The sequence below is a fragment of the Henckelia pumila genome, chromosome 3 (assembly GCF_033568475.1).
Source record: "Henckelia pumila isolate YLH828 chromosome 3, ASM3356847v2, whole genome shotgun sequence".
Classification (NCBI taxonomy): Eukaryota; Viridiplantae; Streptophyta; class Magnoliopsida; order Lamiales; family Gesneriaceae; genus Henckelia; species Henckelia pumila.
In genome coordinates, this window is record NC_133122.1 from 6,162,757 (window position 1) to 6,187,492 (window position 24,736).

The following is a 24,736-nucleotide window of genomic DNA, read 5'->3' on the forward strand; positions in this document are numbered from 1 at the left end:
GGTCCGGAGGTCGGAGAGGCGTTCGGTAGTCGTAGCGGAGTCGTGCCCAAGTTCTGGAGGCATCGAAATCAAAGGGCTAACGACGGACGAAGGTATAGCTTTGCTCCCTATAAATATTTAGGAGTATGCAATAGCTTAGTTAAGGCTTTTAGAGCACTTTGATGATAGTGGTATCATTTGGCAGTGTAGAGCAGACTATAGGCGTGGACCTAGAGTTGGTAGATCTTTCACTGTTTTGAGGTACGAAAGTACTGTTCGAGATATCCTGACTGAGTATGCATGTATTATGTGACCGCATGATTTATATGCCATGATATTATGCTGCATTCATTTGCATCTTGCTGTATCTCCTTTGAGATGTCTGTTAGTAGGGTTGTACCCTATCCTGTTAGTGGATGTACTTCCATCGATTTGGGTCCGGCGTTTCCACGGTTATCTCGGTATGGGAGCCACCTCCTGAAGCGACGGCACAGCGTGCTACATACCAGGGCCCGGTCTGTCTCTGTTATCTGATCCTTGACCTCGAGTCTATAGGGAGTTCACTTTGCATGCATGTATACTCATACTCTCGCACTGAGCGTTTTATGCTCACGTCTCGTACTCTGTATTTTCTGGACACCCTATTCCATGGGGCAGGTTTGCGATTGGACGATGAGGGTGGATCCAGGAGGGGCTAGTCAGTGGTTGGCCAGCTGGAGCTTCGTCTAGGCTTTATTACTGTTGTTTTGGGTTTATACAGCTATTCGATTTGGTTGTATATTATTGGATAATTACAGATTCCTTTACTTGGGATTGTATAATGTTATTGGTTTCCGCAGTTTTATTCTGATATCTGTTTTATTAAGTTAATTGCATGCATAAGTTCTGTTTAGTAGGTGATCCGGGTAAGGGTCACTACAGTTAATATCAGACATATCAAACATGCCCTCTCCCACTAGCTTGTTCATCCTCCTTGATGAAATATGACCTAGCCTAGCATGCCAAAGGTTTCCCGGGTTTTGACTATCGATTTTTCTTTTGTTTGTTGTTTCCGGTTTATCAACATAATTTATTGGAACGTCTTTTAATTTTAAGTTATATAGATCGTTTTCAAGTTGTCCATTTCCAATCAAACATTCATTCTTGTAAATATTGCAAATCTCATTCACAAAATTGCAAGAAAAACCATCTCTATCAAGCATAGAAACATAAATAATGTTTTTAATCAAGTCTGGAACAAATAAAAAATCTCTCAAAAGTAACTTAAAATCGTTCTGCAAAATTAAATAAACGTCTCCCACAGCTTTGACTTCAACTCTGGAACCATTTCCGAGCCTCAGCTGGGTCTCACCCATTCTAAGCTTGCGACTTCTTGTCATCACCTGCAAATCATTGCAAATGTGAGATCCACATCCGGTATCCAATACCCAAGAAGTAGTATTAAGTGAAACATTTATTGCAATATAAAACATACCCTTCGCAGTTCGCAACTGCTCTAGATATTCCTTGCAGTTACGTTTCCAATGACCGGGTTTCTTGCAGTGATGGCAAACATCCTTGGACTTTTCCATGTTTGAAGCCTTTGTCTTGTTCTTCTTCTCGGGTCCAGTTTTCTTGGATGGGGCAGAACGTTTCTTACCCTTTGAACTTGGCCCCTTCTTAGCAGAAGAAGAGGAGCCCACCAAGAGAACCGGATAATCCTTCTTTAAAGTGGCTTCATAAGTTACAAGCATATTGACCATCTCTTCAAGGGAGGCCTCTATCTTGTTCATATTGAAATTCACCACAAAACCCGTCAAACGATGAAGGAAGAGAGAGAAGTAATAAGTCCACATTGAGTTCATGCTCCAATACCAAATCAAGCGTTACCAACTTCTGAATGAGCCAAATCACGCGTACCCCATGATCACGGACCGAAGTCCCTTCACGCATGCGACACGTCATTAACTCTTTTACAGTAGCGAACCTTTCAGCTCTCGATTGAGCCCCAAAAAGTTCCTTGAGTTGCACGTGAATGTCAGCAGCATTCACGGTATCCTCAAATCGCCTCTAGAGTTCATCAGACATCGAAGCTTGCATATAGCATTTGGTCTTATCAAGTTTGGCCAACTCTTCCGGACTTATATCAGCTGGTGCTTCCTTCGGAGGAGATTTTTCTAACACGTAGAGCATCTTCTCCGAGGTCAATACAATCTTCAACTTACGGAACCATTCCGTATAGTTTGCGCCAGTCAGTTTATTTTGTTCGAGAATAGAGAATAGTGGATTGCGCGAATTCATCTTAATGAAATACTGAAAAGAAACAGACAATAATCAGTGATTGTTTAATTAATTTACTAAGACATAAAATAGGCGAAATTTATTTTATGAATCTCACTCCCACTATTTTAACGATTTCACTACCCTATAGTGAAAACGAGAAACATTTTCTTTAGTGGGAACATGGAGTCCAATTGACAAATTATAGTCCTGAATAATATCAGCCAACCATAATTTTCAAAAGGTAGAGCCCAATTGCTTCCAAAGCAACTTCCATGTTTTTACCTCATGTCCAATAAGGGCCCAATAATATGACGCCGTTTATTGTAACATGTCAAGATGATCCATCAATATTAAGTTGTGATGGACGGTCGCCATGTGGATCCCCAATAATATGAGCAAATCCCATGTGAGTTCCACCCAACTTACAACATGTGTCGATCCAATGTACAGCTTTCCGACGAACGGGCCCCCCCAATAATATGAGCCGGACCGTATCCGCGGGTAGCATCTCATACATTGATCGTTGATGGAAGGTATGAACATTTAAACAATATTTAAATTTCCTTTATTTATCTTGATATCAATTTTAAATCATATTTAAAATGAGGGATTTTAATTTTGAAAATTTGTCTCATCATTTAAAATTTGTATGCTTGCGGGATTCATACAATTTAGTCTAAACATGCATACAACGATAATATCATATATTATATTTTAGGATGATTGATTCCATTACTAATCGACACGTGGTTGCCAATCACGAGTCTAAGTCCAATCCTAGGTGATACGCAAGTATGCAATGCAATCCTATTACATTGTGCTTCCAATTTACATTTCTTCAGTCTTTATTGTCTGCTGGGCCCACCTCCGTCTTCAAATCTTCATCTCCCACTAAGTATAATGTATTTACAATAAATAACTATGACAAGTAGGGGATACATTTTAAGGGGTGGGAACGGGCCATAAACCAGGCCCATTAATAAATCCAACAACAATAAAAACAAATGTAAATTCTCTAACATACACCTACAAAATTGGTCATGGCAATCGATCATCTTTATCCAATAATATTTAATTCAAAATTAATTTATTGGATAACATGCAATGGCAATTAAATTAAAAAGGATAAAATCATATTCCATATATAAAATCTTATTTTACATACAAAATCATATTTTATCTTTTTATCAAATAAAATCATATTTTACATATAAAATCCAATTTTATACATAAAATCATATTTTACTCAATATTTCCATAAGATCATATCTTATCATCAATTGTACCAAAAATAATTAATTTCATAAAATCTGATTTAACGGATAAAATCTATAAATTTTCCAAAAATTCAAATTTTATCCAAAAATCAATTTTAAAATTTTCGGACTCGAACAATTCGATCCGACGCCTCGTGGACCAATCAAAAACAATTTTCGATCGAACCAAAAATAGAATTTTAACATATTAAAATTTTAATTAAAAATAAAATTAATTTTCCCGGGCCGCCCGGGACGATCCCAGGCAGCCCGCGCCCCAAAAGGGGCTCGGGCTGGGCAGCGATCACATCGCTGCCCTGCGCTGCGCTGCGCTGGGCAGCGATCCAATCGCTGCCCGTGTTTTGCCCGTCAAAAATTTAATTTTAAAAATTTGTTTTGTTTCAAAAACCGAGGCTTAAACATTTTGTACAATCGATTAATTTAATCGCTTGATCTGAGCAACCTGTCTCTGATACCACTGTTGGAAAACGGTGTTCAGATCAATCAGAATTGATACTCTAGGCAGCGGAAGTTTTAATATTTTATATGGAACGATTCCATATCATGGGTATCAAAACTTTACGATTAAATTGTGCGTGTAAAAATTAAATAACAATTAAATTTTTACCTTGAATCTCGAAACGAGATTATGGACACCAACAGATAACTCTGCTCTTGTTGTATATCCCAGGAACTGATGGACGAACAATTCTTCAATCAGGTCCACGAATAGAAGTTTAATCCCTCTGATAGATTGCACTAGAAAATCTATCAGAAGTTTCTACGAAGAGAATTAACGAATTTGATCTGTTAAACCAGACTGCAAATTCGAAATTCACAGGCTGGAATTTTCGACAGAGAGAGGAGAGGGGGGGGGGGGGCGGCCACTAGAGAGAAAAACCTAGTGTTTTCGAAAATTATGCCTTCTGTTGTGTAATTTCTGTACTGCAATAACTTATTTATAATGTGGGCTGCTAACAGCTTAGGGCCCATTAGTCATAAGTTCAAGCCTGACAAGCAAAGTCCGCATGTTCAGAAATTAATATAAAATTCATCGTGACTCAGATTGATAAACCAATTTCACTAATGTGCACAGAAACCATTTCTGCATCTGTTAAAGTCAAGATAAATTTTCTGAATCCGAATTCAGTGATTTCCAAAAATGCCCATCCCTATGTCATTTTAGGAAATCTTACTCTTCTACTCTGATATAAGAAGTCCTACTTCTTTGTTCATTAAATTTAACTCTTTAAATTTAACTATCTCAACGGGGATTAGAAATCCATTACTTGTGTGACTCTCAATGGTTCAGGAATACAGCTAGCCGTGGGCTCACAACTCCTTGTGACTCGGAACAACAATTTTCGACTTGCCCATCGAATCATGGTAAGAGCGCCTAGCAACATCGCCCCATGATTCCCTAGGTATCACTAATAGTGCCTGCAAGAACCAATAGATTTTGGTTAGCTTACAGTACGGTCCCTTCATCCATATATCCCGATTGAATCAACAACCATTGGTAAATCGAGAGTCGTTCGAGATTCGATAACTATGCAATGCATCTTGAAGATCAAATAGTGACATCACATGTGCTACTAAGAAACCATTTCTTAAAACACATCATGTACTCTGGCCAGAGATTCGTCACACTAATATCTCCTCAGATTGCATAGGATATCCACACTAGCAAGTATGTGGTGAATCCTTGACAAAAAAGCATCGACTCCTATATGTGTCGTAACTGTACCCAATCCCGACACCTGATGACCCCAATAGAGTCGGTAAACGAGTCAAAGTACAGTACTAGCATATAGAGTCTCAATGATGTTTCAAGTAGTAAGGACTAATGGTGTACAACCAAAACCGCGGACTTTATCCACTCGATAAGTGATAACCACTTGGAAAGTCCGGATAGGGTAGTTCGATCATTCATCGTATGAATATCCATTTGCATGCTTTGAACATCTCTATGTTCCATACCAATGAAACGTGGTACTCGGCATCGCAAATGCTAGTCTCAATCTCGAGCGATCCTTATCCTTATTAACGGACGGCTCAATCGACTAGGAACTGTTTAGAATATACAGTGACTATAAGATGTGTTTCATGAAAGCCATCCCCATGTGCCACCACATCTTACATACACTATAGTATATTCAAGGTCTTCATCTAAACATCTTATAGTATGTCACAACATAATAATATGATAAAAGATAAAGTAAATGCCATTATAAAAGTGTAAATTATATTAAACAAAAGATTGTTTATACATAGAGTCATAAAAGCCCTTAGCCACAAGTTGGCTCACCGGGCACCCACTCTTTCAATTCAGACATCTAGACACGTATTCAACGACATCTTATTTCATTTGTTTCCACCAGTAATGAATCTTCAAATCATTATACATTTTCCTGCCACCAGGATTAATACTGTATCTACTACAATGAGCTTCTTTCAATATCAGCTGTTTCAGATCAGAAACATTTGGAACAACAAGTCGATTATTCATATATAAGATATCATCAGCACTGACCTTATATTCAGATTGATTTCCAAACTTAACCATTTGAACTGATTTCTGAATACCCTGATCTTTCTTCTGTGCATCCTTGATTCGAATAAAAAATTTAGGCTCAGCTCGAATCTCACAAACGTGAATAGGCCTCATATCTGTATCAAATGTTAACCCCGAGATGCAACAATCTTCAATCAAATGAGATACACCTACAGTAGATAAGGATAAAGCACATAGCTTCCTACTTAGGGAATCTGCAGCAGCATTTGATTTTCCTGGATAATATTTGATTTCGCAATCAACAAATCTAACCATCTTCGTTGTCTCATGTTGAATTCAGATTGCATAAACAAATATTTCAGACTCTTATGATCAGAATAAATTTTGAACTTCTCACCGTACAAATAATGTCGCCATATCTTCAATGCAAAGGCGATGGCTGCCAATTCAAGATCATGAATTGTATATCTCGTCTCATGTGGCTTCAACTGTCTCGAAGCATAAGCAAAAACATGATCTCGATGCATCAGCACACATCCTAGTCCCATGTGAGAAGCATCACAATAAAGAGTGAAATAACCAGTACCTGAAGGTATAGTCAAGATCGGTGCACAAGTCAACCTCTTCTTCAACTCAATAAAACTATCTTCACAAGCCTCTCTCTAAATAAACGATGCATTCTTCTGTGTGAGTTGAGGAATAGGTTTGGCAATACTCGAGAAATTTTTGATAAAGCAATGATAATAACCTGTTAAACCCAAAAAAACTCCGCATCTGTAGTAGCCCGTACCCTAATTGAGTAATTAAAGGATTAATTCTAATTAATTGAATTGGGTATCGGACGGATCGGAAGCTCCTAAGTCATGATCGGAAGCTCCGAACAGGATCGGAAGCTCCGATGAGCGATCGGAGGCACCGATGTTATTACGTCAGGCATGACGTGTGGTTGGATCGGAAGCTCCGATCAGGATCGGAAGCTCCGATCACCCCTATACGGAGTCAACTAGTGATATTTTAACACGTGGTAGATCAGGACCTTCGGAAGCTCCGATGGCAGGATCGGACGTTCCGATCGAGGTTCGGACGTTCCGATCAAGGATCGGAAGTTCCGATCGATGTCTATAAATAGAAGGCCGAGGCTTCACTTTCATTTGCCAATTCCGAGTTCTCCTTTCCATTCTAGTCCTTTTGGAGCTGTTCTAGTCTTCTTAGGCTTGGTCCGGAGGTCGGCGAGGCGTTCGATAGTCGTAGCGGAGTTGTGCCCATGTTCTGGAGATATCGACATCAAAGGGCTAACGAAGGATGAAGGTATAGCTTTTGCTTCCTATAAATATTTGGGAGTATGCAATAGCTTAGTTAAGGCTTTTAGAGCACTTTAATGATAGTAGTATCATTTGGCAGTGTAGAGAAGACTATAGGCGTGGACCTAGAGTTGGTAGAGCTTGCACCGTTTTGAGGTACGAAAGTACTGTTCGAGATATCCTGACTGAGTATGCATGTATTATGTGACTGCATGATTTATATGCCATGATATTATGCTGCATTCATTTGCATCTTGCTGTATCTCTTTCGAGATGTCTGTTAGTAGGGTTGTACCCTATCCTGTTAGTGGATGGACTTCCATCGATTTGGGTCCGGCGTATCCACGGTTATCTCGGTATGGGAGCCACCTCCTGAAGTGACGGCACAGCGTGCTACATACCAGGGCCCGGTCTGTCTTTGTTATCTGATCCTTGACCTTGAGTCTATAGGGAGTTCACTTTGCATGCATATATACTTATACTCTCGCACTGAGCGTTTTATGCTCACGCCTCGTACTCTGTATTTTCTGGACACCCTATTCCATGGGGCAGGTTTGCGATTGGACGAGGAGGGTGGATCCAGGAGGGGCTAGTCAGTGGTTGGCCAGCTAGAGCTTCGTCTAGGTTTTATTACTGTTGTTTGGGTTTATACAACTATTCGATTTGGTTGTATATTATTGGATTAATTACAGATTCCTTTACTTGGGATTGTATAATGTTTATGGTTTCCGCAGTTTTATTCTGATATCTGTTTAGTAGGTGTTGCAGGTAAGGGTCACTACATTTATGGTATCAGAGCATGCAAAAGAATTCTTGGGATTTAGTCTCATCTTGAGGTATTTTTGTAGATGTCAAATCGTGACGACCGGAGTTCTCATGGCAGTGTTGGTGGGCGTTGAGGTGATGCCGACCGGGAGCCTCGTCGAGAACGGCGTCAACGTCACCATGACGACGAGCGTTTCAATGTGCTTCGATTCTTAGCTATGGGTCCTAAGCCCTTAGTTGGAGGTGAGTCTCCGGAGGATGCAGAGAATTGGTTAGACCTCATGGAGATGACTTTTCAGACTTTCCAATGCACCGATGAGCAAAGGTGGAGACCCTGGGCTATCTTCTGGATGGGCGTGCGCGCAGGTGGTGGAGGTTTACTTCTGCACCTTTTGTTGCGGCGAGAGGAGTGGCCACCTGGGCCGAGTTCCGCACAGCTTTCCAAAAGCGGTATTTTCCTCCTGCACTCCGTCAGTCGAAGGCAGGAGAGCTACTGAGTCTGCGATAGGGAGCCATGTCTATCGATGAGTATCAGCAGAGGTTCTTTGATCTGCTATCCTATTGCCCCGAGATTGCTAATAGCTCAGAGATGAAGTATAATCTATTCCTTCAGGGCATTAACCCTGAGATCCATGACCGTGTGGCGGTTGGCGACGACATGTCCTACGAGGGTTTAGTGAGCCGTTGTCACCAGGCAGAAGACAGCATTCGGCGGAACAAGTCTTTCTCTCAGTCGAGACCTGCTAGTTCTTTGGGTCCCCGTGCCCAAACTTTCAAGAAGTCTTGATCTTCTTCTTCCTCTGGTTCTGGAGGTGTTGTCCGTTTTGGTAAGAAGGACAAGTGTGATCACTGTGGGAAGAACCATCCATCCGACAAGTGCCGTAGAACTTCTGGAGCTTGTTTCCATTGTGGAGAGACTGGTCATATCCGGAGGGATTGTCCACTGTCTGGGGGAGGTGGTTCTGGTTCTGGTTCAGGATCGGGTTCTCAGACCACCGTTTAGCAGAGGTCGCAGGGACAGTCTGCTGGGAGTTCTCATTTGAGGCCACGAGCTACTAGCCAGGTGTTTGCCCTGAGACATGATCAGGCTGTGGAGGAGAATGAGAAAGTCATCGCAGGTACATTTCTGCTTTATGGTATACCGGCTTTTGTACTTATTGACACTGGTGCATCTCATTCCTTCATTTCTGCACGTTTTGTTAAGAGGCATAAGTTGCCATGCATTGCACTAGACGTAGTGATGTCTGTTTCTACTCCGACGGGCCAATCTGCTTTGGCTAAGTGTCTAGTGATGGGTTGCCCTTTAGAGTTCGAAGGGAACATTCTGTTAGCGAATCTCATGGTCCTGGCGATGGACGACTTTGATTGCATTTTGGGAATAGATGTGTTAACTACCTATCGAGCTTCAGTGGACTGCTATCAGAGATTAGTACGCTTTCATCCGAAGGGGAGTGAGAGCTGGTTTTTCTATGGTGAGGGAGCGCGACCTCCGATGCCTTTGGTATCAGCTTTGAGAGCCTGTCGAGCTCTGGAGTCTAGCGGGGAAGGCTACCTTATCTATGCAGTTGATTTGTCCGCTGAGAGTATTGGGATAGAGAGCATTCCTGTTGTGGATGAATTTCCAGATGTGTTTCCTGATGAGATTCCGGGTTTTTCTCCTGCTAGGGAAGTCGAGTTTGGCATAGAGTTGATGCCGGGTACTTCGCCTATTTCTAGAGCACCGTATCGTCTGGCTCCGTCAGAGATGCGTGAGTTGAAGAATCAGCTATAGGATCTTTTGGACAAGGGGTACATTCGTCCTAGTGTATCTCCTTGGGGAGCTCCTGTTCTCTTCGTGAAGAAGAAGGATGGGTCGATGTGGCTGTGCATTGACTATCGGCAGCTGAATCGAGTCACTGTGTAGAACAAGTATCCATTGCCTCGTATTGATGACTTGTTTGACCAGCTGCAGGGCACATCAGTTTACTCCAAGATTGACTTGAGATCTGGGTATCATCAGTTGAGAGTCCGTGATCAGGACGTAGCCAAGACTGCATTACGTACTCGCTATGGGCATTACGAGTTTCTAGTGATGCCATTTGGTTTGACTAATGCGCCGGCTATATTCATGGATTTGATGAACCTTGTCTTCAGGGAGTATTTGGACAAGTTTGTCGTGGTCTTCATTGACGACATCTTAGTGTATTCGCGTAATACGGAAGAGCATGTTTCTCACTTGCAGTTGGTACTGCAGACTCTTCGAGATGAGCAGTTGTATGCCAAGCTGAGCAAGTGTGAGTTCTGGATGGATATAGTGGTCTTTCTTGGCCATATCATATCCAGGGAAGGGATTTCTGTTGATCCAAGCAAGATTGAAGCGGTACTTAATTGGTCGCGTCCGACGACAGTTGCTGAGATCCGTAGTTTTCTGGGTCTAGCAGGGTATTATCGTCGCTTCATTCTGAACTTCTCTCAGTTAGCTCGACCGTTGACGCAGCTTACCCGCAAGGGTGTGGATTTTGAGTGGTCCTCCGAGTGTTAGGAGAATTTCCGTGAGCTTCGACGGCGGTTGACTTCTGCGCCGGTGTTGGCATTACCGTCAGGATCTGGAGGGTATGTAGTTTACACGGATGCTTCTCTTCAGGGGTTAGGCTGTGTCCTGACTCAGAATGGGCATGTGATCGCATACGCTTCTAGACAGCTGAAGCTTCACGAGGACAACTACCCAGTCCATGATTTAGAATTAGCAGCCATTGTGTTCGCTTTGAAGATCTGGCGTCATTATTTGTATGGCGAGAAATTTGAGATCTTCACCGACCATAAGAGTCTCAAATATTTGTTCACTCAGGCAGAGTTGAACATGAGGCAGAGACGTTGGATGGACTTGCTTAAGGACTATGATTGCGAGATTAAGTACCATCCGGGAGCTGCTAATCTCACCGCTGATGCTTTGAGTCGCAAGGTGCGACTATCCGCACTTCAGACTTGTTCGATGTCTAGTGCGATTAGTGACTGTTGTACTTCAGGTTATACCTTCAAGCATAAAAAAGGTATGCATAGTATCCAGATGTTTGCGATATTATCTGAGCCAGCCTTGTATTCACGGATCCGAGATGCTCAGATGTCTGATTCGAAGACCCAGCGTTTAGCTCGTCTAGCTAATGAGGGTAGCTCGTCTGGATTTCATTATCAGTCAGATGGCTTTTTGTGTTTGTCTGGTAGGCTTGTGATTCCGCAGGATAAAGAGTTGCGAGAGGAGATTTTGTCTCAGGCGCATCGCACTAAGCTGAGTATTCATCCTGGGAGCAACAAGATGTACAAGGATCTCCGTACTCGTTTCTGGTGGAAGGGAATGAAACGCTGTGTTTATCAGTTTGTTTCGAGATGTTTTGTGTGTCAATAGGTCAAGGCAGAGCACCGACGACCTGGAGGATTGCTTCACAGTCTGCCTATTCCTGAATGGAAATGGGAGTTTATCATTATGGACTTTGTGACCCATTTGCCGGTATCCCCGAGGAACTGTGATGCTATCTGGTTTGTGGTGGACCGACTCACCAAGTCAGCGCATTTCATTGCCTATAGCCGAGAGTACTCTGTGGATCGCATGGCACGGTTGTACATTCAGGAGATCATCCGACTTCATGGAGTGCCTGTGAGCATTGTCAGCGATCGGGACCCCAGGTTTACTTCTAGATTCTGGGGGAGTGTTCAGCGTGCGATGGGTACTACTCTCAGTTTGAGTACAGCCTATCATCCGGAGACTGATGGTCAGTCAGAGCGCACTATCCGTATGTTAGAGGATATGTTTAGAGCGTGTGTCATGGATTTTGGTTCAGCCTGGCAGGATCATTTGTCGTTGATCGAGTTTGCTTACAACAACAGCTATCACACTAGTACTGGGATGGCCCCTTTTGAGGCGTTGTATGGGCGACGTTGTCGTACTCCACTCTTCTGGGAAGAAGTGGGGGAGAGACAGGCTGAGGGACCGGAGTTTATCCAGCAGGCGATAAACATTGTTGATCAAATCAAGAAACGGATTAAGACTAAACAAGGTTGTCAGGCCAGCTATGCTAATATCAAGCGTAGGCCTTTGCAGTTTGAGGTCGGGGAGAAAGTGTTTCTGAGAGTGTCACCTTTCCGCAAGATTCTCAGATTTGGCCTTAAGGGCAAGTTGTCTCCCAGATTTATCGGTCCGTTTGAGATCTTGGAGAGCATTGGCGATTTGGCTTATCGGCTAGCTTTGCCACCGCATCTATCCAGTATTCACGACGTGTTCCATGTATCTCTGTTGCGACGGTATGTGGCGGATGAATCTCATATTCTGCAACGATCTGAGATTCAGGTAGACAAGGATTTGACTTATGTTGAGAAACCTCTTCATATCCTGGATTATAAGGATAAAGTTTTACGGAACAAAGTCATTCCTTTGGTTTTAGTTCAGTGGCAGCGCCGAGGTACCGAGGAAGCTACTTGGGAGCTTGAGGACAGGATGCGTAAAGACCATCCTGAGTTGTTTTGATTTCATTCTTTGAGTTGTATTCAGTTGCAAACTTTGTAACGTTTGATTTGAATAAAGAATGTTTCTGATTTCTGTATTTGCATTCGGTACTTAAGATCTGATTTCGAGGACGAAATATCTTAAGTGGGGGAGAATGTAGTAGCCCGTACCCTAATTGAGTAATTAAAGGATTAATACTAATTAATTGAATTGGGTATCGGACGGATCGGAAGCTTCGAAGGCATGATCGGAAGCTCCGAACAGGATCGGAAGCTCCGATGAGCGATCGGAGGCACCGATGTTATTACGTCAGGTATGATGTGTGGTTGGATCGGAAGCTCCGATCAGGATCGAAAGCTCCGATCACCCCTATCCGGAGTCAACTAGTGATATTTTGACACGTGGCAGATCAGGATCTTCGGAAGCTCCGATGGCAGGATCGGAAGTTCCGATCGAGGTTCGGACGTTCCGATCAAGAATCGGAAGTTCCGATCGATGTCTATAAATAGAAGGCCGAGGATTCACTTTCATTTGCCAATTCCGAGTTCTCCTTTCCATTCTAGTCCTTTTGGAGCTGTTCTAGTCTTCTTAGGCTTGGTTCGGAGGTCGGCGAGGCGTTCGGTAGTCGTAGCGGAGTTGTGCCCAAGTTCTGGAGGTATCGACATCAAAGGGCTAACGACGGACGAAGGTATAGCTTTTGCTTCCTATAAATATTTGGGAGTATGCAATAGCTTAGTTAAGGCTTTTAGAGCACTTTAATGATAATAGTATCATTTGGCAGTGTAGAGCAGACTATAGGCGTGGACCTAGAGTTGGTAGAGCTTGCACCGTTTTGAGGTACGAAAGTACTGTTCGAGATATCCTGACTGAGTATGCATGTATTATGTGACTGCATGATTTATATGCCATGATATTATGCTGCATTCATTTGCATCTTGCTGTATCTCTTTCGAGATGTCTGTTAGTAGGGTTGTACCCTATCCTGTTGGTGGATGGACTTCCATCGATTTGGATTCGGCGTATCCACGATTATCTCGGTATGGGAGCCACCTCTTGAAGCGACGGCACAGCGTGCTACATACCAGGGCCCGGTCTGTCTCTGTTATCTGATCCTTGACCTCGAGTCTATAGGGAGTTCACTTTGCATGCATGTATACTCATACTCTCGCACTGAGCGTTTTATGCTCACGTACTCTGTATTTTTTGGACACCCTATTCCATGGGGCAGGTTTGCGATTGGACGAGGAGGGTGGATCCAGGAGGGGCTAGTCAGTGGTTGGCCAGCTGGAGCTTCGTCTAGTTTTTATTACTGTTGTTTGGGTTTATACAACTATTCGATTTGTTTGTATATTATTGGATTAATTACAAATTCCTTTACTTGGGATTGTATAATGTTTATGGTTTCCGCAGTTTTATTCTGATATCTGTTTAGTAGGTGATCCAGGTAAGGGTCACTACAGCATCTCTGGTACAGACGTCGGTCTAGGCCAACTAATCACTGCTTCAACCTTACTCGGATCAACAGAAATACCGTCTTCGAATATAATATAAACGAGAAATATACTACCTTTTGCAACCAAAACTCACATTCAGATAGCTTGGCATACAGTATTTCGGCTCTTAAAGTCTTCAGAACTGTTCTCAAATGGCCAGCATGATCACATTGGTTCTTGGAATAGATAAAAATATCGTCAATAAATATGATAACAAAATCATCAAGATAAACACTCGATGCATAAGACACATAAAGACCGATGGAGCATTCGTTAAACCAAACGGCATTACAATGAATTCAAAATGATCATACCTCGTTCGAAATGCAGTTTTCGATACATCTTCATCTCTTACTCTCAATTGATGTTAGCCGGATCTCAAATCAATTTTAGAATATACCGACGAACACTGCAACTGATCAAACAAATCATCAATTCGAGGTAAAGGATAACGATTCTTTACCGTTGCTTTGTTCAGTTGTCGGTAGTCAATACACAATCTCATTGTTCCGTCCTTCTTTTGTACAAAAAGTACCGGTGCACCCCATGGAGAAACACTCGTTCTAATGTACCCTTTGGCTAATAGATCTTCCAACTGTTCTTTCAACTCTTTCAATTCAACTGGAGCCATTTGGTAAGGTGCTTTTGAAATTGGTTGTGTACCTAGAATCAGTTCAATGCTGAAATCTATATCTTGAAATGGAGGCAATCCTGGAATCTCATCAGGAAAGACATCAGCAAATTCACTAACCACTGGAAAATCAGCCAATTTTGGGCTAGTTCGTCACATCTACTATACAAGAAATACCTCTTCTCCTTTCTGCAATAAACGTGCCATGGATAGAACAGATATCAAAGGAATACAAGAATTTGAAACTTTACCATAAAATCTCCATTCATCATCCATCTCAGGTCTAAAACGTACAACCTTCTAAACTCAATCAACCGTATCCCTGTACTTGGTTAACATGTCTATGCCAACAATACAATCAAAGTCGGGCAAGCCAAGAACAATACATTCAATTTCAGTCTCATTACCGTCATACTGCAATGTACAATGTCTAACTGATTTCATAGACACAATACCTTTTCCCAAAGGTGATGAAATGGTTACAATAGCAGATAATGGTTCAACAGGTAATGAATGCAATAACGCAAATTGCTCAAAAATAAATGTATGAGAAGCTCCTGTATCAACTAGCACATAAGCAGGATAACCGCAAAGAGAACAAGTACCTGTTATCACATCATTAGGTGATGCGTGTGCCTGCTCCTCAGTCAAAGCAAACACTCGAGCTTGATGCCTTAGAGGTTGACTCACAGTCTGACTTCCTCCTTGTCTACCTTGTTGCTAAGTCTGTGGTTGGACCGAATGAACAGAGATGCTTGTCTCTCAGATTGAGCCATTGATCTCGATGATCCTGCACCTTGTGAACTTCCAACACCACGCTGTGGGCATACTCTCGCAAAATGTCCTGTTTGATTGCAAATATGACAGCTACCAGACATTGTGAAACACTGGTTGTTGGCATGACGACCTCCACACTTGGTACAGTACATCTCAGAACCACTATACTTCTGTCTAGCTCTAAACTGTTTGGATCCACTTGAGCTTGAAGAACTACCTCCAGACCGCTTTAAAGAAATTCTTCTTACCACTACTACTACCTCCTCCTTCAAATCAAGGTGGTGGTGGAATCTGTGGCTGTTCTTGGGGTTGTCTCACTGGTGATGGCACAAACGGTTCTCTTCGTTGTCTCAATAATCCAGATTCAGCCCCCTTTGCACGATTAAGAGCATCGGAAAAGTTGTTTGGTCGTCCCGCATTCACCAGAGTAAAAATATCTGGATTCAACCCATTAATGAACTGGTCAGCTTGAGCTTCATCAATGTCTACTATATGGGGATCAAATTTCAGCAGACTCGTAAATTTGGCACCATACTGTTCAATGTTAAATTGACCTTGCTGCAAGCTAGAAAATTCTGCTCCTTTTTCCTTTCTATAAGACACTGGGGAGAATCGTTGATAGAAAATAGTTTTAAAAAAAGACCATGTAATGACCGTACCTCGATGCTCCAGTGCTCTTCGTGTTGCTATCCACCAACCTTTTGCAACTTCATGTAGTTGGTGTATCACAAGTTTGACTCGAAGAACGTCGGCATAGTCAAGGGATTCAAATAACTCTTCAATATCCTCGAGCCAACTCTCAAATTCCACATAATTTTCAGTTCCTTTCAGTGTTGGCGGTTTAAACGACTTAAAACATTTCAACAGAGTTTCCATCGGAGTAGCAGTCATATCCCCCGTATCTCTTGAAGTACTACCTTGTTCAGTTCTAGGAATTTCGGTTTCCTATGGCACTGTTGGTTCTACTCTCTGTGCTTCTGTTGCTTGTGGCATTGTCAGTGCTATAACTTCCTGTTTTGGCAACGGAACTGTGCCAGTCTGTCTAGTCTATGGTCTTCGAGACATATCTGATTATCAAAAAGATTAGTACACAATTCAATATCAGATCTAACAAATCTGTTTCAGTCCTCCTCTGATTAGCACTATAATGCCTTCTCAAGAGATCGAGTTCTGATTCAGTCTCTGTCAAGACATGCTTAAAATCAAATCAGATAAGCAGGTAGCATGCAATTCTCAAAGCTTTAATAAATCAGTTCAGATAGTAAACATGCTTCAAGAATACATAAACAACCAAATAGACTCGATCTACCCTGCTCATTCTAGTTCAGTCCAAGAAATAACCTCGCTCTGATACCACCTGTTGTGGGGCCTCGGGTTGCTAATCTCATTCTTAGTGCAATTAGTAATTAAACATCATTAATTAAACAACAATCTAATAGTTTGGAATCCAACAAAAGCATGAAACTACACAAGTGTTCATCAACTTCTCAAGATAAATATTCATAAGTGTTTTCTAACATGCTTGCTAGGACTATACACATCGATTCAGCTATAAACAACCCGAGTCCACGTCTAATCTTCTCTCATGAGCAACCCTCGTCGACTTTGGCCAGCTCCTGCCCCATGTGTCGTCATGCACACATACAAAACAATACAACAGCCGGATAAACTCCGGTGAGAATACAATTCTCAGTATAATCAACATATACATGCGTTAAATAAATTTACATCGACTCTAAACATTTCGAATCAAGAATAAAGTAAACGCATATATATAAAGAATTGATTCCTATCACACTCTTTTCCATCAAGATTCGTATATGATCTTGACATGGATATCAATCTATCGTCATCTCATCAGACTCAAAAATAAGGTCCATCTGACCTTGGCATAAGAATCAATTCATATCTCATATCATATCATATCATATCAAATAAAGATCCACTACCTGAAATGGATCGACAACATCAATAATATAAACACAAATGATAAATAATCATGTGGTTTTTGCGGAATAACTCAAGAAGCGTCATTCTTGAGTATTGAATTCCTGACTCTCGATGTTGTCTTATACCTTCTTGTTTCGTCTCGGTTCTTGAGGCTTTAAATCTGAAACATAACAACAAGAACACATATATCAACTCTATTCAAACATCATCATTCAATCTTCAAAGAACACTTCAAACCTTGCTCAACTTCTTCTTCGGTTCGAAATAAAACTTCTCAAGTTCGTAAATCTCTTAGCAAGCTGAAACAAGGTGATCATAAGCTCAATATATCACAAAGAACTCATATCATATTCAGTTCAATCATAAAGATATCAAAACGGCTTTAAGGTCTATCAGAATTTTTACTTTCGAACCGAATCCAAGTTGATTGAGAAGATTAAGAATGTACAGAGATTTGATTTGATTTATCAGTATTCAATGAAGAAAATTCAAAACTAAACCAGTTTGAGATTCAGGTTGGTGTTGATTCATTAATTGTGATTAAGAATATTGTTGCGCTAGATGATTCTGATGGAAACCACATATCTTGAGATTGGCACATTGCAGTCTATTCAGTATTCTTTCAGATGATTAAAAGGTATACGATGATTGAAGAGTCAGTTCTGGTAGAAGAAGATGAAGAACGATGTTGAGGTATTTATCCCGATATTTTGAATTGTCAATAGTTGAAAGAAGAGAGAGAACGATCCAATGGTATGTCGTACAGATTATTCTGGTTCAGAATAAATAGAGATCATGTTTCGATGGATTCATCATGAAACTTCTTTGATCAGTGTGAGATTGAGATAACATTTAATTATGATTGACCGATTGATGAGATCTGCTACTGTTTTCCATACAAAATGATTCTCAATATTGATCAGATGATAGATATTCTGTAAAAAAATATTTTTTCAGATTGTTTGATTGTCTAATTTTGTCATTTCAGACGGAGATCTTTGATATACCCTTTCTTTTGGGCATATATTTTGAAGAGGCTTTCGTTATTGAATACTTCTGAGTACAGTTTATTATCCTCAGAACGACGGACAGCCAGAACATACGATTGGGATTTAGAGGCTTTGCCGACCTATGGTGCTGGGCCGGCCCAATATGTGAATAACCTGATTGGGCTAGGTGAGGGTGAGCGGTCCATGCCTTTTCATAAACTCAATTGGTACCAGATTTGGTAAATCATGGTACTTATCCTGGAAGTCCATGGTTCAAGTTAGAAGATTCTATGAAACTCCCCGATCCAGGAAGGATAAGATCATGAGTGTGGTTCTTGATTATTGCACTAACTGAAGAGTTTTGTTAACTATTATGAATTTCTTGTACAACAATTGTAAGGCCCGGGATTATTTGATTTATTCCGAGATTATTTAATTTTAATCTGGGAATATTTAATTTGAGAATTTTTAGAGTTTTGATTTAAATTCTAATATTCTTAAATTATTTAGGATTGAAATTGAATTAAAATAAGGGCTGAGGAACGAATTGCAAATATTGAAGAGTTGAGGGACTAAATTGCAATATGGCTTGATTATATCCACTATGAATTGATTAGTCAGCTTATGAAACGTGTATTATGGATATTGCATTCATAATTTCAGAACAAAAACAAGACTTCATCTTTTTCATTTGATTTTGACTTTCAAATCTTGATATCTTTTGATACAGCCAACCGAATTTAATTCCGAGAATAGTTCCGGAATCCTTGCGATGAGGGATTCAATTTGGTGCAAGTATTTTGATGTTTCAAGTATGTTTGAAAGTTCAGATATGAAGGGAATTAGAATTTGATTTTATCTTCATGTTCTTGAGCTTCATATCTTGTATGTGCAAAACCGAATCGTAGAACGGATATCGGTTGTATTTGATATGATTTCCAACATGTGTTTCGAAATATATAGCCTCTGATATGGGTTTATGCAGATTTTTATGTTGATATGTTGGTTATAAGTGATACATGAAGTTAGTTATGAGTTCGATATCGTTTCGGTTACCAATTTTCAGTCGTTACGCCGTCAGTTGATGACTCCTATCTGTTTCGCATTCTAATTCAGAAATTCAGCAATCATCGATCAAAGAAAAATACCGATAGTAGATAAAATAAGAAAATTTCTTTCGGCTCAAAACATCAGCTGTTGCATTCAAATTTTCATAAAGAATAGATTCCCAATCAGAAATTCCTCAGTATATCTAATCATCTTCTCTTTTTCATATTCAGTTTGGACGGCGAAACAATTTCTCCAACTTCCAAGATCAGGAAATATTACGGAAATCTCCTCATAAGAAAATAGATACATGATATTCTAATCAATAAGATCGCTGCGAGCTCAAATCCAGAATCAAACATTGAGTCTCGAGCGTCTTCAGCTGCCTCGGTGCTCAAGAAATAAGTGATTCTTCTAAACATGAGTATACCTCAAATCTCAATAAAAAATGCAATGCACTAAAGATCATTGGTACATAAGGAATAAAGAATACTAAAGCGATGTACAATCTCTTCTTCAATCAATAACACTGATCTCATAAGATTCGGTTAAGACGGAAGACGTTTTCTTCAAAGTTAGCTGACTAATCGGCTTCACAAAAGATAAGAATTCCTCGATGAATCAACTATAGAAACTTGATAGACTCATAAATCTTCAAGATCTCGGTTATAGATATATGTCTAGATCAATTAATATAAGCTTTGGTCTTGCAATGATCAACAAAAATCTCATTTCCAGAGATAAAATAATCACCATGATACCTCTATCCCATCAAGATTTGTACTTCAATAGAATATCATATAACTGCTCGGCAAAATCTCATTTTGAATTTGGTCTCTGGACATCTATCTTCTCAATTTCTCAGCTGATGGTATCCTGACCTCTAATCGGAGCTGAATTCAAAGGCATTCCAAGAATATGATCTGGAACAACATCAGCAAACTTCACAATCTCTGGTATATCAACCAATTCGGGCAGAATTTTCAGAACTTCAATTTCCATTATCGATAATTCATCCGCAATTTCTATAAAAAACTGTCATCAAAAAAACAAATATGAAAGGAAACTTTGAATCGAGAATCCTTACTAAAAGATTTCCATTCGTCTATCAGTTCGAATCGAAATTTGACTACTATCTGAAATCAATTCCTCGGTTGCCATGTACTCAGTTAAAGTAGCTAAAAGATAATATAATCAAAATCTGATAACCGTAGTACAATACTACTCAGTTCAATAAATTTCTCATCAAATCAAAGTTCAGAATTTTGAACTAATCTCTCTGCAAACTATTCATCTTCTCAAAACGAAGAATAGCAACAACAGTAATCAAAAGCTCAACAGGCAGAGAATGCATCAATATCTATCAGTACACTAGTAGAAAAGTCGCAAAAGACTTCGGTTATTAACCAAAGTCGTAGGTAGATAATTTCCGAATTAGTTTCACGTGAAGTAATATGATACTATTTTACTTAGAGTTATAACCGAAGTCGTAGCCCTAAAATTACCGAAGTCTTTGGTCGGTTTATGGAGCCAAAACTGGTTCAGGATTGGGCCGTTGCCGAAGTAAAAGCATACCTTTTACTTCGGCAATTTTACTAATTAACGAAGTAAAAGAAAGTCGTTTACTTCATTAATTTCATAAATTTCCGAAGTAAAAGATATGATTGTACTTCGTCGATTAGTGAAATTGCCGAAGTAATAGAACATATGACTTCAACATTTACATTGACTGATGAAGTAAATACTTCGAACGACTTCGTTGCTACGGATTTATGGTGAAGTAAATTATTTATTTAACTTCACCATTTAATTTTAGTGAAGTAAAAACATATGTTTCACTACATTAAAATTTAATGCCACAATATAAATATATTTTTGAAACTTAAAATAGAATAATAAGATTTATAAATTATTCATCCCAAAACGACAAACATCCATTGAGTATAGCAGACGAAAATAAAGTATTAGTAGAAGCTTATATCTTGTGAGAGTTGACATCATTGAGTAGGAAAAAAGACAAGCCAGAAAAAAAAAATCACTGCAAACTTATTGATTTCTTAAATCCAACATGTAATAGAGTGAAAATTAATATACAATCAAGAACTTATTAAAACTGTAGAACATATAATGGAATTAAATTCATTTTCATTTCCTTTACACACTTCATTCAATAGGTGTGCTTTATTATATAAAGTCCGCATCAATCATCCCAAATCATCAGCCATTCTGAAACCTCACAACCCCTTTTAACTCCAAAAATAAAAACCAGCTCCATGACCCTAAAAATGATTTTTAAAAAATGAAATAAACAAGCAAAAAAACTATAGAAACATTATGTTCTTAATTTAAAGATCTTAAATAATATATTTTAAAATAAACAAACCAAACAAGATCATTCTAAATTGATTTGGAATTGTTTTGAACGAATAATATGTGAAGAAAGCTGTGTCCTAGGAGTCAGGTCCCCCCACTTGGTATCTCGTTGGGAAAATTTAAGCTTGAAGAATTTATTAGGCCTGAAACTTGTTATTGAATATTACATAGAAAATGAACACAAAATATATATGGAGAGATGAGGCTGCAGAAGTTTATATTGTTTCAATCAAAGTTTCCAAAAACACAGCCTAAATAATTCAATTATGACCCTTCTTGATACAGGAAATTATATATATGATTCCAATCCGACGATCAATTGTCCCACATAACATAGAATTCACTTAAATTTTGATACCAAATGTAAATATAAGCATTTACAGCTCTTTATTTTCTTGTTTATAGATTATAGATATAGATTAATTTCAGTTTTTATATGTTTCATCTTTGGCTTATAATAAATTTCAAACTAGGTGATTACGAAGAGGACATGAAACAGGTTTGCTTCTGATGGTTACTGATGATTTTTAAGCTCCAATCAATGGATCTTATTTGGTTAACTCTTTTGAAAATGAAAGACTTTACAAAAGAATAGTTTGTTCACATTCTTCGCCGCCGAAGCAATGGGATCTGTCGAGGGAGCTCAAAGTACAGAGGTGTAAAGAATCTAAACAAAAACAGAAAAAAAACAAAACAATATAAGATTCATCAGCTACGCGGCATAGAATAAAGAATCTAAACAAAAACAGAAAACGTTCACGAGCAATACTAATTAACATCAGAAAAATTAGGCAAATAAGGAAAAAACATGAAATTCACACGTTGTACGCCCTAGATCCGTCAACATTCAATCTACAAACGTGATAACGAATCACACAGAAAAAACACAATTCAGACACCAAGATAACACGGATCTAAACAAGAGAGAGAGAGAGAGAGAGAGAGAGCAATTAAACCAGAGAAATACCAATACCCGATGAAGCTAATCTACGATTGCATAAACTAAATCGTGAGTAGAAATACCAATACCCAAGATTTCATGAACACGTTGATAGAATCTAAATCCCCGGAGTCGATAGGCACTGAATCGTCGACTGGTGCACTAATCGCGCGGGGGAAAAGCAATGATTCAACAAAATCGGACATCAGCGGCCAGCCGCCCATTAACACTGGACTATCTAGCGTCGTCAGCTAAAAATTGGAAGCATCGAGAAAATAGAATCGAGATTGACAGAAAGCCAAGGAGATGGAGAGAAAGAAGGGAGACGAAGTTCATCAGTTAATAGAGAAAATAGACCTATTACTTTAGGACATATAAATAAAAAAATTTATTTTTACCTTTCTACTTCACCAAATTTAATTTGATGAAGTCTAAAGTACGTTTTACTTCGTTAATTTTATAATCTCAGTAAATTACTATGTATTACTTCAGAAATAGTTATTGCCAAAGTAAAAAATAGCGAAGTAATATGCAGAAATTCTACTAGTGTTCAAGAGATTGGAAAACCAAAATTCGACGGTTACCTGATATGTCATCATCAAGTGCAGCCTGAGTCTGTTCTTCGGTAAGGGCAAAGACTAACGCTTGTTGCCTCGGAGGTTGATTCAAATTTTTATTACCTTCAAATTGATTCTGCTAGAGAATTTAAGATTTAAAAAGACTCCAAGAAATGATCGTACCTTCATTTTCTAAGGATTTCTTCTTAAAAAATCCACAAACTTTTCTCATACCTTGCAGTTGAAATTCAACTAATCAAATTCGACGGTCATCGTATAGCCTAGAGAATCAAATAAATGTTCGATTTCTTCTAACAAGGTTTCACACCCATTGAAATTCTCAGTAATCCTCAGATTCGGCAGTTTAAAAATTTGAAACCTCATCAGTAAAGATTCCATCGGTGTTGAAGTAACGTCCATCTAATCAGTATCATCACTACTCTATTCAATCGGGGTTCGCTTGCAGGACGATTCCTGTTCAAAATTCATCAGGGAACTGTATCTCCTACTAAAGAGGATTAGGACTCAATTATCTCAATCTCAATCATTCGGTGTCCAAAAACCTCTGATCTGATTACTCATGTAATTTGATGGAATACGGATTAAAATAGGAATAAATACAATTTGTATCTCAAGTAAGTCATTCTTTACAATTTAATCACATAATCGTGTAATTCAAGTAATTATTCAATTAATAAATCATGCTTGCATGGAATTCAATTAATCAAATCAATAAGTCAATCACATGCAAGAATTCAATTCATGCGGACTCGATCTACCCCGCTCACTCTAATTCAATCCAAGATTTTATCGATTTGATACCACTTAATGTGAGGATCTTGTTTCTAATCATATAATCTCATAGGGCAATAAAAATAATAATATTAATCCAGCACATTTGGTGACACATGATCTTACATTTGACGACGCAAAATTACGTCGCCAAAAGAATTTAAATTTTTTTTAAAAGGCATGCACGGACCTCGTGCACCTTCCGTACCCGGGTCCGTGCACTAATAAACACAAAACCCAACTTTTTGAATAAAATGCATGAACTCCGTGCACCCTCCGTGCCTGGGTCCATGCCCAAAGTTACTGTCTTTGAACAAAACCACACTGACCCATGCACGAACCAAGGAACGGGGTCCGTGCATGAACAAATCCGGAACATTTCAAAATACAAAGGTACAAGGACCCTCACCCGGACCTAGGCACGGGGTCCGTGTCCTGTGATTTTTTCAAAAAAAAATAAGAACAAACAGCAGTTCATGCATTCCAAATCCAACCTCAAATCTTAAATCTCAACATACAACATGCAAAAATCCAAGACATGATAGTTCTAAGGTTGTACAAAAACCGATCAAGAAGAACATGCATCAATTCTAAGTTCTACAATTCAAAATACAACCAAAGGAGTTCGAATA

The 24,736-nt window shown here is 39.5% G+C and overlaps 1 protein-coding gene across 1 annotated transcript; it reads right to left on the reverse strand.

Annotated features, from left to right (window-relative positions):
- Positions 1–15,729: 15,729 nt before the first annotated feature.
- LOC140888019 (uncharacterized) lies at positions 15,730–16,347 on the reverse strand. Its single transcript, XM_073295691.1, has 2 exons — positions 16,116–16,347; positions 15,730–16,058 (listed from the first exon to the last, which is right to left on the reverse strand). Exons 1-2 carry the CDS (start codon positions 16,345–16,347, stop codon positions 15,730–15,732), a joined length of 561 nt encoding a protein of 186 aa, XP_073151792.1.
- Positions 16,348–24,736: the final 8,389 nt, after the last annotated feature.